Source organism: Notolabrus celidotus, chromosome 14 (genome assembly GCF_009762535.1).
Source record: "Notolabrus celidotus isolate fNotCel1 chromosome 14, fNotCel1.pri, whole genome shotgun sequence".
Classification (NCBI taxonomy): Eukaryota; Metazoa; Chordata; class Actinopteri; order Labriformes; family Labridae; genus Notolabrus; species Notolabrus celidotus.
In genome coordinates this window covers 3,115,163-3,134,719 of record NC_048285.1, presented here as the reverse complement: position 1 = coordinate 3,134,719, position 19,557 = coordinate 3,115,163, and the positions used below count along the sequence as shown (strand labels likewise).

At 39.5% G+C, this 19,557-nt stretch overlaps 2 protein-coding genes across 10 annotated transcripts in view; one reads left to right on the top strand and one right to left on the bottom strand.

Moving 5' to 3' along the window:
* Positions 1–7,107: 7,107 nt before the first annotated feature.
* On the bottom strand, positions 7,108–18,470 carry LOC117824845 (transcobalamin-1-like). 9 transcript variants are annotated; one of them, XM_034700320.1, is made up of 12 exons: positions 17,520–17,755; positions 16,224–16,387; positions 15,655–15,727; positions 15,360–15,420; positions 15,134–15,204; positions 14,483–14,496; positions 14,322–14,335; positions 9,885–9,966; positions 9,221–9,389; positions 8,974–9,115; positions 7,372–7,508; positions 7,108–7,277 (listed from the first exon to the last, which is right to left on the bottom strand). In XM_034700320.1, the coding sequence occupies exons 9-12, from the start codon at positions 9,336–9,338 to the stop codon at positions 7,216–7,218; spliced, it is 459 nt and encodes a 152-aa protein (XP_034556211.1). In that variant the 5' UTR covers positions 9,339–9,389; positions 9,885–9,966; positions 14,322–14,335; positions 14,483–14,496; positions 15,134–15,204; positions 15,360–15,420; positions 15,655–15,727; positions 16,224–16,387; positions 17,520–17,755; the 3' UTR covers positions 7,108–7,215. The 9 variants fall into 9 exon arrangements, with proteins under 9 accessions (XP_034556211.1, XP_034556212.1, XP_034556215.1 ...); XM_034700321.1 differs by lacking the exons at positions 14,322–14,335; positions 14,483–14,496 and having other exon boundaries at positions 17,520–18,470; XM_034700324.1 differs by lacking the exons at positions 14,322–14,335; positions 15,134–15,204 and having other exon boundaries at positions 17,520–18,470.
* Positions 18,287–19,557, top strand: part of LOC117824844 (ATP-binding cassette sub-family G member 4-like) — a 22,034-nt gene continuing 20,763 nt past the window's right edge. Inside the window, exon 1 of the mRNA XM_034700319.1 lies at positions 18,287–18,429. The gene's annotated coding sequence lies outside the window, so the exon portion shown is untranslated. The remainder of the gene's footprint in view (positions 18,430–19,557) is intronic.

Sequence of the window (19,557 nt, the reverse complement as noted above, 5' to 3'; positions counted from 1 at the left end):
GTCCTTCGTCGGCAGCTGATTTCTTCAAGTCAACTTGCTTTTATTTTATTTGCTGTTTGTATTATTAAGAAAAAAAACAGGATTCAGATTTAACTGATTCTGGTACCGACTTTCAAGATCATACTTTTCATATTTTATATTTTAAAATGTTTCGATTATTTTTGTATTTGTCGGACTATTCTACAAGGACAAAATTCCTCCTCTATTATGTACGGTGATATAATAATAGTAAAAGTTAAACTGAACGCAAAAGAACATTTAATGAAATTCAAAAAAATCACAAAACTCAAAAATATTTAATGAAGTTTTTTGAACTTCTTCTGAATTTTTCAATGTTTTGAGTTTTATGAAATATTCATGTTTTGAGAAGTATTTTGTGTTTTGCGCTTGTTTTTGCATTTAGTGAAATGTATCGTATTTCATGAAATATTACTGTTTTAAATAAATGTTTTTTGCATCATGAAATGTTTGTGCTGCTGACCTTCGAGGACACCATACTTATCACTTCAAGTGTAGAATATTTTTAAAATCGAGGATATATCCTCTTTATAAACATCTTCAATATTGAATATCACAATTGAACCAGACTTCTTTAGAATAGCTAAGCGTTAGTAATAAAATCATCCAATCAGACACTTACATTTGACTTCTTTAATGTTGATAAGAAATAAAGAATGAAATTTTAGAATGAATCGACTCTAAGGAGACATTTGGACCGGGTCTGGGTGAGTATTTCATGATTCTTTGTTTTGATGAATATGATGATAATTGTGTTTTTCAACTTCTGTTTGTTCAGCAGGAAGAAATATGACTCCAGTTTTGCTCTCTGCAGCCCTGCTGCTGCTGCTGCTTCCTGCAGCTCCAGCTGCAGGTAAGCCTGAGAATACTCTATTTATTTTCATTTTATGACTTCATTAATGTCTTTTCTTCTAACATCATGCTCAGAAGAGGAATCTCCTATTCTGTTTTATTTCTCAAGTTTATTTTTGGGCTTTTGTGCCTTTATAGAGAGGACAATCTGATAAATGATATACAGCCATAATCTGCATACCTGGAACACAACAGATCAACAATAAAGCAGCATTTGAGCTTCAGCGTGACATCCTCAGTGTGTATATACGGTGAACAGATGACTTACGGATGATAGGATTTATGATTCTTCTCTATTTGATCTCTGCATTCAAACTTTAACTTCCTTTTCCAGACTCTAATCAAACTGCCATCACCATCCTGGTGACCAACTCTGTCACAAACAGCCCCAATGAGACCTACAGCAGTTCTGTGTCTTTCAGAGGAATCTTAATTGGTGCAATGAGGACACTGCGCAACTCCAGCCAAGGCTTCACGTAAGATCAGAGTTTTTATACACTATAACCAAAATCATCACAACACCATGAAAGTTTCCTATGAACTGGCAGACTTCTACTCCGACTCATGTTTCGGGGCGTGACTGAGTTTTTCTTTGTCAGATGACTTATATTGTGAAATTTAAATTTTCCACAGTTGAGCAACGTTACCTCATCATGCCATCATGTTTGTTCCCTGCTGAACTTAAAACATGTTTTTCCACTCACCCAAAAACAAACTTCGGTTTTGGTTTGTATCCTGAATGATCTTATCCTGTTTGTTTGGGTTAAAGGAGTTTCTCTGATTGACATTGGGCGTGATTAGTTCAAAGGTTATTTTAGATATTGAGACACAGACATCACATCACAATGTAACTCAAAGCCGAACCTGCACGTGAGTCACACAACTGCTTCTGAAGTCAGGCCGAATTGCAACCCTATTCCATGTTGTCTTGCAGTATAAAGGGGGCCCTCTGCACACTGCATGATGTATGTTTGAAAATGTATCAGTCAGTTACTGTCTCATCGGACTTCCACCAGATCTGTGACCGGTCCGCCTCCGATCCACTGCGGTCCGGCTCCGTGCTCTCTCGTCCGTCAGCACCCACCGGTGACATTTTCAGAACGCAGCACAGAGCAGGTCCTCAGACGCAGCCGGAACGAGCCGGAGCGGATCCAGTGGAAGTTAACATATTGATGACTGTCTGTCGTCCTCTCAGGTTCACTTACAGGGAGGATCCAAACTATGGTCCATTCCTGGTGAGCGTGAACGGTTTGGCTGGATGTGCTCAGGAACGAACTTACTGGGAGCTGCTGGTCAAGACAGCAAGCAACACAGTCATAAGACCTGATGTTGGTGAGTCACATTTCAGGATCTGGTGTTTACTTCCTGGTCTTTTTGAAAAACAGTTCATAATCTTGTTCTTTTTTTGCAGGGATTGGATGTTACATACCCAATGAAAATGACCAAATCATCCTGAACTATAACAAGTACTAAAGGATTGACTGGACTCTGTGCTCAGTCTGATTAGACTTAACAGACTTCTTATTGCTTTAACCGAAGGTCGGATGATGGCCCATTGTTTGCTACACTTTAAAGTGATGTGTAGAAATCTTTGAGAAATTAAAATTAAAATCTTCATGAAAGCTTAAATCTGTGTTGGTGTTTTGTTCTGATGCCATTTCAAAGTGATGCAAAAAATGAATAAAAACATTGCCCCACATTATTACTCACATTGTTTTCTTATTTTTATTACAAATCTTAATTTAATTTTCATTGTCATATTTGTTGATTTATTCAGCTATTTACCTTTTTATTTATTAGAAGTACACCAACAAATTATTGTACTCATTCTAATCTTTTTTTATGAATTTTATTTGTACATGTTTATGCAGGTATATATGTATATATAATATATATATATATATATTTATTATTTCAATTTATTTAGGTATTCATCTGTGTATGTATTTATTTTATTTCGTTTTTTATATATATATTTATTAATTTTTCAATATACATGTGACTATGTTTATAACATAAAAAGATGTTTGAATATTGGACCTGTATTCTAAAGATTGCGTTTTGCCAATAAAAACAAAACTTGAAAAAAAACAACATTACCCCAGCTGAGCTAAGAGCATTGCTGTAATTACACTGCAGGTCTTGCAACCTGGGTTGTTGGTTAAAGGGTTAATCCACAAAAGAATTACCTGATTTTGGACATTTTGATTGGACATAGGATTGAGGAATTCAGTCTCGTTAGATCAGTTAGATCAATCTTATCCAGAATCACACAAAACCGCAAAACCAGTACTATAAATGGTACTACTACTCTTTGTCCACAGGGGGGAGCCAAAATCCACACAAACTGAAAGATCCATCTGGCTGCTTTACAGGTCCCATATACAGGTCCATCTCAATACATTACAATATTGTGGAAAGGATCAATATTGTAAACTAATAGTGTCACACTCTGATCAGCTGATGAACTGGAAAACCTGAAGGCAGACTAAACTTATCAGACTTGTGTTCATTAAAACAGAAACAGCTGCACTGATCATATTTATACTGATAATATTAAAAACTGGTATCGTCAATGTTTTGAAACCCACTAGGAGTTTAAATAAATTATACTCTTGAGTGAGTGAGTGAGTGAGTGAGTGAGTGAGTGAGTGAGTGAGTGAGTGAGTGAGTGAGTGAGTGAGTGAAAAGTGAGGTAAAAGGACGACAGCAGAGATGGAAAAATAGGCTCCCATCATTTATTTCTGTTTCGTGTTGCACCTCAAATTCAAACAGTGATGGAAAGGTCAGATCAGGATTTCTATACTCTGATATGTTGACATTAAAAGAAGGAGGACAGTCATTTTTTTGAGTCCGCAAACAGGGATTATTTCAAAAGAGACTACATGGAAGTGAAGTGCAGGTACACGGTGTCACCGCTGTTAACCTTGTAGTCAAGATCTGTGGAGGAGAATAAAATCATGCATCATTTTACCCGTTATCATCATCATCCCTGTCATCATGCTGCTAAAAACTTAAAGATAAGACTGAGTCAGAGATAGTATAGACGGAGCACGTTCTAGAGGTCTCTTTGTAAAGCTTCTTGAGATTACATTTGATATAAATCAGCACTATGTATAAATAAAGACTGAATGATTGATTGAATAAAGAGTGTGTTTCTACTCACTGATCGGTATGATGTCTCCACCTTTAGTTTGTCTCAGAAGTATTTCCCAGAACTTGGTGGTTTGGTTACCTTTCCCCATCACGTTCACCACGCAGCGGCCGACGTTGGGGACATCCTTGGTCAGAAAGCTGCAGAGAGAACTCAGAGTCAGAGAAGCTGTAGAGATGCTGCTCAGTGTTTGCAGGTTAGTGTTTACTGCTTTGAGCTGGGACTCGATTCTTACACAGACTTCATTTTATCAGATGAGACAATCACATCTCTACACCTCCCTCATTTATTGATTTGACTCAAATAAAAATACTTTAATGCAAACGGATAAAATAGACATTATCAATTTAATGTGTTACATCACATTACTTACTTAAACTTTTCGTTGGCTTCTTGAAAAGTTTTCAGAGAATCAAAGAGGTTTGTGCCGCTGATTGTTGGCACAGTGAATTTTTCGGTTGTCAAACCGGGTTGTACGTTCAGGTTGAAAGAGATTGGAATGAGTTCTGTAGAAATGAGAGGATAAAAGAAATCAACCTAAAGTCATTTATTTCTGTAATAAGGTTACAAATATCTGATGATGTCTTGTTAAACAGCTGGTGCAGTAATATTTGCCTCACCTGAAGCCATTGCTGTCGTCTTTGAGTCTTCTCGTTGTCTTCGTGTAGCGCAGAGCGAGATCAGAGTCTGAATGTATCGCTGCTAACAATCATCTCCTTTTATAATAAACCAAACCTGTACCTCTTCGTTGTTGATGCCAACAAGGAAGCTAATCCAGACAAAGTTCTCAATTATTCAGAGGTGGTGCAGACTAGTTTTTACTCTCAATCTTTGCCAAAGTTTTGATTAATGTAAACACATCCTGGTTATTGGGGAAACACCCGACTGCATTAAGGCAGCTGTGAAGGTAGAAGTACAGGATTAATAACCTGTCAGGGATGTTGTTGACAGTCGGTGTTGTCCCCGGTGTAGAAGAACACGTAAAACCTCATTGATTCATTTCTGTTTTATTTCCTTGATTCTTGCTCACCTTGACAAATGCTTGCATGCTTTACAGAAGTAACATGCATGAATAAAAGCATATATATATTTTTATAGATTATGGAGTTTGTCACAATGAGCTAAATTACTTGGTGAAATTGACTCTGTCTGCAGCTGTTAATGGCCTAGGTGCCATCCCGGTTCTTCGGGGGAATAATTACACAGGAATAAAAAGATATCCTGCAAAAAATACAGGTAGAGCTCCGGAATAATGAAGACACAGAGCACTCTGATCACCACCCAGGAAGCTTCCCATGACTTAAAGTGTTCTAGATACAGTTTCAATGTGTGTCCTATACCCAGCTTTATATACAACAAGCTACATTTAGCTGCATGTATTTACTCAAATGACTGTTGACAAAGCACAGGTTCTGGACAATAAAATTTACTCTCAACTTAGAAAATCTGCATTTTCAAATTTAAAAATAACTTTATTTTGTATTTAAATCTTATAAAATGTGTTTAATTCCAAGGAACAGTAATGTTTAATTGTTTCAATGAGCATCTGGAGCCTTAAAAATCACTGTTAATAATCCTAGGCAGACAGGCAGGAAAATACCCTGATTTTATATTTTATAACTGTCAGTTCGCTACATAAACGTTCAGAACTAAATAATAAATTCCTACCTCAGTGCTTTTTGTCAAAGTACTTACCTGTAACATCCATGTAGACTTCAGGAAGTTGTGGACGACCGTTTCCGTTTGGCGCCAAAGAAGTATCCAGATATGGGCGGAAGTGTCCCCCTCAAATAGCCCCCCGGGCACAACTACAACCGTTCCGGTGTCGTCGTCGTCGTCTTCTTCTTTTCTCATTTTAATGGCGGATCGCAAACCAACGTTTAATGCTGCATACCGCCACCCACTCTACCGGAGTGTGTAACATCAGGGTTTTAGTATTACAGGGTTCATTCTACATCAAGGATTCTCAAATGGGGGTACATTTAGGAGTACTGCAAGGGGTATGTGAAAAATGAAAAAGAAAAAAAAAAAAAAAAGTTGCATCACAACAATTTTTAAAAAATCTGATTAAAAACAACTTTATCAACAGGATTTGATTTGTATTTCAATGCAACATCAAAAAGGGCACTATTTCCAAATTGAGCATATTCATTCATAAAATATATTATTTGCAAAACCTCTTGGACCACTCGGCCTCCGTCTGTTGGCGTCAATTGTTCAGCGAGCGATCCAAATGTATACATTTATTTGTGTTATTTTCCCATATCATGTCCTGAAAATTTTTCTTGGGAGGTACTTGGCTGAAATAGTTTTTGAAAAAGGGTACACAAGCCAAAAAGGTTTGAGAACCCCTGTTCTACATAATGAAAACATGAAAATGAATAACTAAATAATAAAGAAACTTAGCTAACAAAATAATGAATATAAACAAAAAGTAAAACAAACTAATTATAATTATAAATACATAAATAAATCCATATTTACCAAACATTTTGTTTTCACTCATTTTACATTATCCATATCTTAAAATGATGTCACTACAAGTGAAGAATTCACAAATAAAAATTGCAAACATACACAAAAGTGGTAACACACAAGTGACCATACAATTAAATTAAAAAGTTTAATTCTGTTTCTTTGTAGTAACCTGATTTTAAGACTTGATCAAATCCAAAAGCTTATGAAGCATTCAGATATTTTAGCACTATGTACATACATGTTTTTTAATGTCAGAGTGTATCGGTTTCCACAGAGGAATTTAAATTTGAGTTGTATTTTGTGCATGCAGCAAAAAAAACCTCTCTTTTTCTATCTCTTCATTAACACAAAATCCTTTGCAGCCTGGTTCATTTGGTTCGTTGCTGCTTGTTTGCCCTTGAGTTAACATGCTGTGTAAAATGACTGCATAGTAAAAAGGACACTGCACCTCCAACTCCTCCAATTGTCATATGTGAAGCCATGATACTGTTTTGATAAGTGTTGGCATGGTGCACCCAAGATATGTGCAGAACCTCCTTTGCCCCTTGTTCCTTTCTCTTCAGCATTCACAGTTGATTATTCTCTTTTCAAATCAACAAAACGACACATGCAGGATTTCTTTTATTCACTCAACATTAAACACAGACACATGTTTCATTGTTCTCCTCATACACTGATTTTCATGTTGGTGTACGCTGCAGGCTGCTGAATCTTCACCATTTTGAAAATCTCAGGATGATTTGCTCGTTAGCGCTGGGAATGTAACATCCAATACCTGCAGAGAAAAAAAATTAGAGCCAGAAAAATGTTTGTTATCTGATACAAAATTCTCAAAAACAAAGACAGATTTTTTTTTACAGTTGACTCACCGACGTCAGGTCTTTTGATAATGCCGTCTGGAGTCTTAACCAGCAGCTCCCAGTACGTGCGCTCTTTGTCGTTTCCTGCCAGACCGTTCACACTCTCCAAGTAGGGGCCGTAGTTCAGATCCTCTGTGTAGGTGAACCTGTGAGACCAAACAGAGGGAACATCGATGAAGTAGGACCATACCCCACTCCTTCTCTTCTCCTCTCCTTGAAACACATGGACCTACAAGGTATGCCGAACCAGAAGCCCATCCCGCCCCAACTGGACCCTTTAATAAACTTGTTTTGTCTTGTTAGTAAAAGGTAAGTTTGTTTGATTGCAGGATACAACAGAGGTTGTCTGTGTCTGTCCTTTGCATGGTTTCATGTGTTGGCATGGGGAGTGTCCTGCACCCTGCACGTCCTGTGTTTCTCCCAGGTATGCACAGCTGAACAAAGCACCTTTCATGAAGGTGGAGGAATGCGATTCAGCTGCATGCTTTGAGGCAAACTCCCTTCATCTGAGTTACATGTAACAATGGTTACGTGTCACAGTTTAATTTAAATCTGGTGTTCATAACCTGATTCATTTTTGTTGTTAGCCTACTTACAAATAAAATGTAAAACATGCTTTTTCAAGACTTGAAAGGATTAATTGGATCCTGAATTTATCGTAAAGATCTTTCTTCCACTCTGTACCATCGTATTATTTTCATCTTAGTAATAACAGTTTATATCTGAGCGATTAAAACATGTCACTTCAATTTACATGCATAATTTACTTTCAGTTCCACGGTGAGCGATAAACAGCGTTACACCTGGTCGCTAAGCTAGCATCGGTGCAGACTCTCAGGTGGGGGACCGGTGCAAAAAGGAGTGGAAGTTAAAGCGAGAGGATGCAGGAAGTTGTTTTAGAAAAGCCAGGCTCCTGATGATGACAGGTTTCTCCTATTCATCCGATACATTCACTCTACTGATCCCCCTGATGTTGATGACTTGGCTTTAAACGTTATTTTAAAGCTCCTGTTAGAATTTTTTGCTGTTATTAAACAGACTAAACTGATTTCTCTTTATCACCTAGAAAAGCAAAATAAATTCATCGCCGATAAGACAGTTGTTTTGATTAATGTCTGAAACCACTGCTGGGGGGTAGGTGTCAGAAGAAGATATTAGCTTCACGCTGCTAACAACCTTTTCCCCCCAGCAGAGATTCTGTATGACTGATTCATTTAGAAGGCAGAATTAGATTTTTGGGGTTTTTTTTAATAACAAATGTGCAGGAAAAAATCAGTAGAAATAAGAGGTGCAGTTTTGTCCACAGGGGACGCCAAAATCAACACCAACCAAAAGTTCCTCACAGGAGCTTTAAAATGCGAAATATTCGAGTTTTAAACATGGGATTAAAAATGTGATTATTCGTGAAAAATTCAGAAATTAATCCAGATTTTTTAAAATAATTGTTTAACAGCCCTCATTGCAAGCGTACAATCTTAAAAATATATTCTTGTGATATTCTATGATTTATTCCTTGTACTATGTAGTAGAAAACACACTTCTTCATGACTTAAAGGTAGTTTTAAATTGTGGATTATGAGTCTCAGGTGATGGTGGATGCTGTGATCTTACTTAAAGTCTCCATTAGAGGCCATGAGTCTCTTCAGAGCTCCCAGCAGGATCCCTCTGTAAACCACATGAGTGCTGAAGGTAGCAGGAGCCGAGCCCAGTAAGCTGTTCTCCACCACCACGTCTATGGGAGCGACTTGACTCTCTGAGATGATAATGACAAAAAAAATATGGAGGACAAATAGCTTTAAACCTTTAAGAAAATGACATTAAATTGAAATACAGAGTAATGATTAAGTCTGCAGCTTACCTTGAGTCAGAGTCCCAGGAAGCAGCAGCAGCATCAGGGCTGCAGAGAGCAGAGCGAGTGTCTTCATCATGGCTGCTGTACTGACTGCTGGCTCACGCTCACTTTTTATTCCAGTCATCGGTGTTTACACAGGAGAAGAGTTTGTAGATCCAAGTTTCCATAGAGCCACCTACAGGTCACAGAGAGGGTACGCTTAGAAGTAATGTTTGCAAAGTGTTGAATCGAGTGTTTTAAACATCACAATGAGAAATGACACTTCATCATGTGTCACACGTTTCTTAATCTCCTTTTGAGCTCTAGTGTAGAAGCATAAAACTACAGATGCATGAACCAGATCATCTCACTCTTGGAGGAATTGAATCCATTTGTGGCTCATCCTTTAAGATTTGCAGTGCCACTGCATGAATATTCACCTCCTTGGACTCTTTCCACATTTGTGATACAGCCTGGAATCCAACTTATCTGGACTTTGCACCGTTTGATTATTGTACAAGAGCTGCCTGAAAAGCAGACATCTGTCATATTCCCAGGTTAATCTGAAAGCAATCCTCACACCTGATCTTACTCTGAGGTTTCACAGCAAAGCACTCAAAGCTGTCACATGAATACCACGGAGTAGAGCCGCCAGCTGCAAAGTTAGTTCATATTTTGGGTGAATTCTTACAAACGGCACAAGTCTCCTGTCTTGTAGTAAGCTCCTTAACCAGCAGGGGTCTCTGTAGACCTACAGGATATCTTCTTATAACCTGAGACATGCAACAGAAAAGACAGTTCCCAATCAATGCATACTTCTCTGTAAAAAAAAATAAACAATATCAGGCAGAATTTTAGAGATTATAAACACAGCATTAATAAACTTGAACCTTTCCCTTCGTCGCCTACTCGAATGGTCATTAATCAAAGTTATTAAAGGTACATTTCCCACTTCACACCTCTTCTCTTATCACCTCACCTCTGTTGACCCACTTCACTTTGAGATAACGCAAGTAAACAGAACTGCATGAGCAGTAACATTGTTTATATCGAGTAACTGGTCACGCTGACCTGTCAGATCCAGTAAGATATAATGTGCTGTGGAAATTTTGTTCCAGTTTCAATCACTTCACACATTCTATAAAATAATATGCAGTATGTTGCGTTTCTGACATCTCACAGGTACTGTCTCCGCTTTCATTTTCTAGAGTTAAAGTAAAAAATACCACACACAGAGGATGCAACTGGACATATGTAGAGATCTCTAATCTCTACAGAGTCTACATCTACTACAAACAGTTTGTATGGAGAGCAAAAGCAGATAAGGGTTTCCCGATTTCCTGGAATCATAAAACATCAACATTGTAAAAGTAGTTTTCTTCTCCTCCTGAGGAACGACCTGACAAAGCTTCACTTTTTGCTTTTTACAAATCTTCTTCATGATGCTGTTAAATTTTAAAAAACTAAATTTTAAGGGGTGGGATTTTTTTTGCATACACATGTTTCTTTCTGGGTTCATACCACTGAGGCAGGCCAGAATAAAGCCTCTGTGTAATTTAGCATGTACAGTGAAACTGAGACTCACCAGACACAGCTCCTCTGGTGTAATGAGCCAAGAAATGACTGAGTTTAATGTGCCTTCACAAATTTCGTTCTGGGTCCCTACCACTGAAGCAGGCCAGAGTGAAACCTTTGTGTAGCTTAATATGTACAGTGAAGCTGAGACTTACCAGGCACAGCTCCTCTGTAGGATGCAATGAGCAAAGAAGGGGTGGGATTTTTTTGCATACACATGTTTCTTTCTGGGTTCATACCACTGAGGCAGGCCAGAATAAAGCCTCTGTGTAATTTAGCATGTACAGTGAAACTGAGACTCACCAGACACAGCTCCTCTGGTGTAATGAGCCAAGAAATGACTGAGTTTAATGTGCCTTCACAAATTTCGTTCTGGGTCCCTACCACTGAAGCAGGCCAGAGTGAAACCTTTGTGTAGCTTAATATGTACAGTGAAGCTGAGACTTACCAGGCACAGCTCCTCTGTAGGATGCAATGAGCAAAGAAGGGGTGGGATTTTTTTTGCATACACATGTTTCTTTCTGGGTTCATACCACTGAGGCAGGCCAGAATAAAGCCTCTGTGTAATTTAGCATGTACAGTGAAACTGAGACTCACCAGACACAGCTCCTCTGGTGTAATGAGCCAAGAAATGACTGAGTTTAATGTGCCTTCACAAATTTCGTTCTGGGTCCCTACCACTGAAGCAGGCCAGAGTGAAACCTTTGTGTAGCTTAATATGTACAGTGAAGCTGAGACTTACCAGGCACAGCTCCTCTGTAGGATGCAATGAGCAAAGAAGGGGTGGGATTTTTTTTGCATACACATGTTTCTTTCTGGGTTCATACCACTGAGGCAGGCCAGAATAAAGCCTCTGTGTAATTTAGCATGCACAGTGAAACTGAGACTCACCAGACACAGCTTCTCTATAGGATGTAATGAGTCAAGAAATGACTGAGTTTAATGTGCCTTCACAAGTTTCGTTCTGGGTCCATACCACTTAAGCAGGCCAGAGTGAAACCTTTGTGTATCTTAACATGTACAGTGAAGCTGAGACTTACCAGGCACAGCTCCTCTGTAGGATGCAATGAGCAAAGAAGGGGTGTTTTTTTTTTTACATACACATGTTTCTTTCTGGGTTCATACCACTGAGGTAGGCCAGAATAAAGCCTCTGTGTAATTTAGCATGTACAGTGAAACTGAGACTCACCAGACACAGCTCCTCTGGTGTAATGAGCCAAGAAATGACTGAGTTTAATGTGCCTTCACAAGTTTCGTTCTGGGTCCATACCACTTAAGCAGGCCAGAGTGAAACCTTTGTGTATCTTAACATGTACAGTGAAGCTGAGACTTACCAGGCACAGCTCCTCTGTAGGATGCAATGAGCAAAGAAGGGGTGGGATTTTTTTTGCATACACATGTTTCTTTCTGGGTTCATACCACTGAGGCAGGCCAGAATAAAGCCTCTGTGTAATTTAGCATGTACAGTGAAACTGAGACTCACCAGACACAGCTCCTCTGGTGTAATGAGCCAAGAAATGACTGAGTTTAATGTGCCTTCACAAATTTCGTTCTGGGTCCCTACCACTGAAGCAGGCCAGAGTGAAACCTTTGTGTAGCTTAATATGTACAGTGAAGCTGAGACTTACCAGGCACAGCTCCTCTGTAGGATGCAATGAGCAAAGAAGGGGTGGGATTTTTTTTGCATACACATGTTTCTTTCTGGGTTCATACCACTGAGGCAGGCCAGAATAAAGCCTCTGTGTAATTTAGCATGCACAGTGAAACTGAGACTCACCAGACACAGCTTCTCTATAGGATGTAATGAGTCAAGAAATGACTGAGTTTAATGTGCCTTCACAAGTTTCGTTCTGGGTCCATACCACTTAAGCAGGCCAGAGTGAAACCTTTGTGTATCTTAACATGTACAGTGAAGCTGAGACTTACCAGGCACAGCTCCTCTGTAGGATGCAATGAGCAAAGAAGGGGTGTTTTTTTTTTTACATACACATGTTTCTTTCTGGGTTCATACCACTGAGGTAGGCCAGAATAAAGCCTCTGTGTAATTTAGCATGTACAGTGAAACTGAGACTCACCAGACACAGCTCCTCTGGTGTAATGAGCCAAGAAATGACTGAGTTTAATGTGCCTTCACAAGTTTCGTTCTGGGTCCATACCACTTAAGCAGGCCAGAGTGAAACCTTTGTGTATCTTAACATGTACAGTGAAGCTGAGACTTACCAGGCACAGCTCCTCTGTAGGATGCAATGAGCAAAGAAGGGGTGTTTTTTTTTTTACATACACATGTTTCTTTCTGGGTTCATACCACTGAGGTAGGCCAGAATAAAGCCTCTGTGTAATTTAGCATGTACAGTGAAACTGAGACTCACCAGACACAGCTCCTCTGGTGTAATGAGCCAAGAAATGACTGAGTTTAATGTGCCTTCACAAATTTCGTTCTGGGTCCCTACCACTGAAGCAGGCCAGAGTGAAACCTTTGTGTATCTTAACATGTACAGTGAAGCTGAGACTTACCAGGCACAGCTCCTCTGTAGGATGCAATGAGCAAAGAAGGGGTGGTTTTTTTTTTACATACACATGTTTCTTTCTGGGTTCATACCACTGAGGCAGGCCAGAATAAAGCCTCTGTGTAATTTAGCATGCACAGTGAAACTGAGACTCACCAGACACAGCTTCTCTATAGGATGTAATGAGTCAAGAAATGACTGAGTTTAATGTGCCTTCACAAGTTTCGTTCTGGGTCCATACCACTTAAGCAGGCCAGAGTGAAACCTTTGTGTATCTTAACATGTACAGTGAAGCTGAGACTTACCAGGCACAGCTCCTCTGTAGGATGCAATGAGCAAAGAAGGGGTGTTTTTTTTTTTACATACACATGTTTCTTTCTGGGTTCATACCACTGAGGTAGGCCAGAATAAAGCCTCTGTGTAATTTAGCATGTACAGTGAAACTGAGACTCACCAGACACAGCTCCTCTGGTGTAATGAGCCAAGAAATGACTGAGTTTAATGTGCCTTCACAAATTTCGTTCTGGGTCCCTACCACTGAAGCAGGCCAGAGTGAAACCTTTGTGTAGCTTAATATGTACAGTGAAACTGAGACTCACACAGACACAGCTCCTCAGTAGGATGCAATGTGCAAAGAAGGGGTGGGATTTTTTTTGCATACACATGTTTCTTTCTGGGTTCATACCACTGAGGCAGGCCAGAATAAAGCCTCTGTGTAATTAAGCATGTACAATGAAACTGAGACTCACCAGACACAGCTTCTCTATAGGATGTAATGAGCCAAGAAATGACTGAGTTTAATGTGCCTTCACAAGTTTCGTTCTGGGTCCCTACCACTGAAGCAGGCCAGAGTGAAACCTTTGTGTAGCTTAATATGTACAGTGAAACTGAGACTCACACAGACACAGCTCCTCAGTAGGATGTAATGAGCAAAGAAGTGGTGGCGTTTTTTTTTGCATATACAAGTTTCTGTCTGGGGTCATAGCACTGAGGTAAGCCAAATTAAAAACCTGTATCTTAATATGTAAAGTGAAACTGAGACTCACCAGACACAGCTCCTCTGGAGGATGCAATGAGTGGAAAAATGATTTGAGTTTGTTTTGAATACACAAAATTAATTTGGCCAACTTCTGACCCATTTCTTTCCAGCTACACTGAGCCAAAGCAAAGCCTGTAACTGAATTTGTACAGTGAAACTGAGACTCACCAAACGCAGCTCCTCTGTGGGATGTAATAAGCCAAGATATTACGATTATTTTACCTGCACATGTCTCTTTCTAAGTTCATACCACTGAAGTAGACTAGTATGACGCCACTGTAGAAACATTCACTGTTAAACCAAGACTCCAAAGACACAGCTCCTCTGTAGGATGTAATGACCCAAGAAGTGGTGGCGTTTCTTTGCATATACAGGCTTCTATCTGGGGTCATAGCACTGAGGTAAGCCAAATTAAAAACCTGTATCTTAATATGTACAGTGAAGCTGAGACTCACCCAACACAGCTCCTTTTTTAGGTTGTGATGATATAAGGAAATAACTGTTCATTTTACCTTCACATGTTTCTTTCTGGGTTCATACCACTGATACAGGCCAGAATAAAGCCTCTGTATAATTTAGTATGTACAGTGAAACTGAGACTCACCAGAGAAAGCTCCTCTGTTGGATGTAATGAGCCAAGAAATGACTGAACTTATTCAATACACAAAACAAATTCGGCAAACTTGTGACCCATTTCTTTCCAGATACACTAAGCCAGAGGGAAGCCTGTATCTTAATATTTACTGTGAAACTGAGACTCAACAACAGTGTATTATTTTCCCAGATATCTGGAGAGTTAAACAACGCTTCCCTTTATACCTGAGCACAATGTCGGCTCTCAAGTTGCTGATTAGAGCTATACTGCAACATCCCAGAACACCTCTTCAACACTGTGAATAGAAATGAAAGCAGGACCACATGACTCTGTCAGGACCAAGCAGTATTTCAGGATTTCTTATCTTAAGGCTCCTTCCAGGTGTCACTCCCCTTGAACCAGTACTCCAGGGAACAGAAATTACACACAAATTAGGGCTCCTTTTATTACCTGCTGGGCTGGGTCACGTCTGGTCATGCCTTCAGGCCACAATAGCAGTAAAACCTTCATTCTGCAGCGAGGACAAAAGGGTAAATTTACTAAAGACGGGAAGTAATCTTTTTAGAATTCAAAAGAAACCCTGCACCACACAGCTACTGACACGTAAAGATGAGGTTGTGGTTTCGTATGAATGTAGATCCAGTAAGATGACACCCAAAGGTTTATACAACACAAGCAAACTTGGAAAACTGCTAGGTGATTTAATATGGTTGCTCTGTGACCACAAAAAGGATTCCTGTCCTACCATGTCGCAACCTCCAGTCTTGAGAAGCTGTTTCCAAAGAGCTGCATTTCCTGGAGTGTCCACTGGAGGCTGGCTGCAGAAACCACATACACAGTACACCAGTTCAAAAAGGCAGATCTTTAAAGCAGAAATAAATATGTCGTACAATCAAACCTCTTCATGCTGCCCGTGCTGTCGCCCCCTAATGGCCATGAAGAAGAATGCAATTTCAAGGCTATTCAACCTTTATTCAACTTCTCTCTGTGCATTGTAGTGTATGTACATTGAGGGGTTCACACACCTGTCTGCCCCTCTATTGAAGGACGTTTTAAAACCAGACCTCACCTTCTCTGAGTAACTTTACGTTTTTCATACTATCTTCAAGAATGTCCATTTGCAAACACAACTTTTTCCTCCACTTTAAACCCCCTTTCAGTGGATACGTCACTGTGGGTCTGAAGCAAACAGCGTGAAGTGGCTCATCATCAGTTTGACACCAGGTGTGTCCGCTGCAGAATTCCTCTGGCAGGTAAGAAAGACTGACAGGCAAGAGACGAGAGGGGGGGGGGGGGGTGAGAGACAGCATGTACCTGTGCATTGTGTGGTGTTTTTCCACGTCTGAACACGCTCGCTTCACCTCTCTGTCGTAGATCCAGGCTCTGAGATATGCGGTCTTTGTTGGCATGTCGTGGCGTGTTGCCATCTTTGTCACATCCACAAAGACTCTAAGGAATCCGACAGTGTCTGAGACTTCCTGAAGATGGAAGTATGTGAACACACAGAAACATGTATACACACACACACAGGAAGAGGGGGATCTGTCTCTGTGATTTCAAGCTTCTACTGAAACACCATTTAAGTAGAGTTGTACTGATAAAGGAAGGAGGTGTGACTGTGTTTAAAGATAAATAAGTACGGTAATTTAAAATAGAATTATAATGATTTTCTAAATATTTGAACCTTCTTGCTGTTATCTCAACCTCTTCTGGTTTCACTGACTTTGTAGATATCAGTGACATTTTCTTAAAACCCATTTTTACAGACTTGCTTTTATGTGACTTTATCTGTCTAACCACTTTTACTTTTTATCCAACTAATTAACTGTCTTAAATTTTCAGAAGTTTGTTGTTTTTTCAGTAAGTGGGAATTTTATTGCAAAGAAATTGGAAATAAAAGTAAACACATGTAAGGAGAAGACTACATTCATTTAATTTCATCCTAAAAAAAATAAAAATTAAGGAAGAGTTCAAATAAAACATCTTCTGTTCTGTTAAATGGTACGACAAATTATCATAGTGCAGTTCATACCACTGAAACTGATCATCAAAACTTCTGAGTAAAAAAAACCTTCCTTCGGTTTTTTGATTGGAGTTAAAAATGTTAGACCTACTTTCACACGCTGACATCTAAGTGAAAATTACATGACGGGGTACAACTGGTGAGAAATAAGCCCACTGGCTGCGGCTCATAGGTTACAGAAATGTGGGTTACATAAACATAAGCCCACACCTGTCAGCAGTGATGAAGATTAAAAAGGTGAAAACTCACATTTCCACCGAGCAGAGGAGTCATTTCTCTCCCCATGTGACCCGGCACTGACAGCAGCAAGGTCTGCACAGTAGTACGGTGTCCCACCTCAGTCCATCCCCCCACCCAGACCCTCACCCCTCCACTCCACCTCCTGTCCTGATCCACCCCTCTTGCTCCTGATGGGAGTTTAGAGTCTGTGCAGTGATCAGATCATTTGGTCCACATATGCAGACTTTTATTTGGGAAGGGTAAATATGCTAGATTCCTCAGCACATTTAAAGGTTCAGGGTGTAGAAAAGAGAATATTTAGGGATATCTAGCGGTCAGATTCTTGATTGACATGCTCCCTTACTCACCCCTCGTGGTTTTGAGGTGACGGTGGCCTTCAAGGACAAAAAACTCCTGTACGTCCATCCTCGGATCCATTGGTCAAGTTTTCACCATCAGAATGTCCATCAATACAAATTATTGTAACAACCTTCTTCTTCTTCTTCTTACTCTCTCACTGTGCATTATGCAAAGCCATTAGCCAAATACAAGTTGCTACTGAAGAAACATGGTAGAAACATGGCGGCCTCTGAAGAAGAGGACAAGCTCCTTCTGTAGGTAAAAAAAAGGTTATTCAAAGTTAAAAACAAACAAAAACAACATTATTTATTATATTCAAGCGATTATATCACTACTTCCTGCTCAAAAGAGTCAGTTCTTTGAGTCGACTCGTGCACGCTCTCCCCATCACTACTCCCTGCTCTACTTAGAAGAGTCGGTTCTTTGACTCGACTCGTCCACCCACTCCCCTTCACTGCTCCCTCAGCCTCTCAAAAGAGTTGTTTCTTTGAGTCGACTCGTCCACAGTCTTCCTAACACTACTCCCTGCTCTGCTTAAAAGAGTCGGTTCTTTGAGACGACTCATCCGCAGTCTTGCCAACACTGCTCCATCATCCTCTCAAAAGAATTGTTTCTTTGAGTCGACTCATCCACGCTCTCCGCATCACTACTCCCTGCTCTGCTGAAAAGAGTCGGTTCTTTGAGTCGACTCGTCCGCGCTCTCCCCATCACCCTGCTCTGCTGAAAAGAGTCGGTTCTTTGGGTCGACTCGTCCGCGCTCTCCCCATCACCCTGCTCTGCTCTCGTTGTGCAGAGATGCTGTAGATGCGGCAGACTGGAACAGATACTGTTTGATTCTGAATGCAGCAGCCGGGGAGGATATCACCATCCTGACAGACACCGCGGAGGACAGCAACACTTCACTCGACTGTGCTCAATGTAAGACAACCTGTCCGTGTCCTGTGTGTCCTCTGTTTGTGTCCCCTGCTCCTGTCAGGTGTTACTTTTTATCTGAAATGAGTCATCTTACCCTGTTGTGGATGTGTCACAGTCCAGGCTGTCCGGTCCTGTATCACAACTCTGCCTAATTATAAGTTCCGTCGGTTTCACTAGTCCTTTTATAAAGCTTCAAATCTTTCCTTCATTTAAAATAAATAAAGGAATCTTTTTTAAGTTTTATGCAACAGTTATGATATTACTCAAATGTAATGTTGAAAACTGGCTGTTTAATAATCAGTTCAATGACTTGGGAGGTTTTATAAATTGTAATGATGAAAATATTAATTTCAGATCTGTAGTGACTTGTTATTTTTTGTGGATTTTTTCATGTTGACATAATTTTGATGCCAAACTCATTTTTCCCCATGTTTAAGAAAACAAAGACACAATGACAAACATTTAACACCATGGGGCCCTAAGCTTGTCATTGCTTGTAAAAAACACTAATTGTGTAACTGTGCAAGTGTTCAGTCCTTTTCTACCTTTTCTACAGTCATTCCTTCAATAATAATAAAGCTAAAATGTTTAGTTTGGTTTTAAGTTTGGAAAAATACTAAAACTGCAAAAGTTATGGATGAAGTGGAAATTGAAATCAAATTTCTTGAAAGATTAGATAATTCCTGAAACAAGTTTAAATTTGAAGTTAAACTAATAAATGTGTTTGTTTGATTCAGATGTTAAAGTCCTGCGAGGAAAAAGTGATGTTTCAAATGTCTTCAATGACCTCAATGAACCAAACATGATGTCATACGACTCCTCCGACACAAAGTTGTTTGACAGATTTTTATAATTTTATGTTTAAATCTTATAACGATGGATATATATTCTAAAATGAAGTGTGTTTACCTTAAATCACAATCAATGAAGTATTCGGACAAGTCACGAAAATATGATATTTGGCATCCTGCACAAGGACACGAATGTTTGCAAGAATTTCAAACCAATGTGTTATTTCTGTAAGATTATCAGGTGATGATTTATAAATCTGATGTTGTTTAATTACTTTAAAATCAAAATAAATCAACAAAGTAAAATAGGAACTTCCTCTAAAAGTCATGAAAACAACCA

What these genes read in the sequence shown, in the direction of transcription:
- LOC117824845 (XM_034700321.1), bottom strand. Translation starts at nt 9,338, where the DNA reads ATGACTGGAATAAAAAGTGAGCGTGAGCCAGCAGTCAGTACAGCAGCC. An exon ending in TCCTGGGACTCTGACTCAAG is followed by an intron (nt 9,116 to 9,220) that starts GTAAGCTGCAGA and finishes TTATCATCTCAG; the next exon opens with AGAGTCAAGTCGCTCCCATA. An exon ending in GCCTCTAATGGAGACTTTAA is followed by an intron (nt 7,509 to 8,973) that starts GTAAGATCACAG and finishes TTGGTCTCACAG; the next exon opens with GTTCACCTACACAGAGGATC.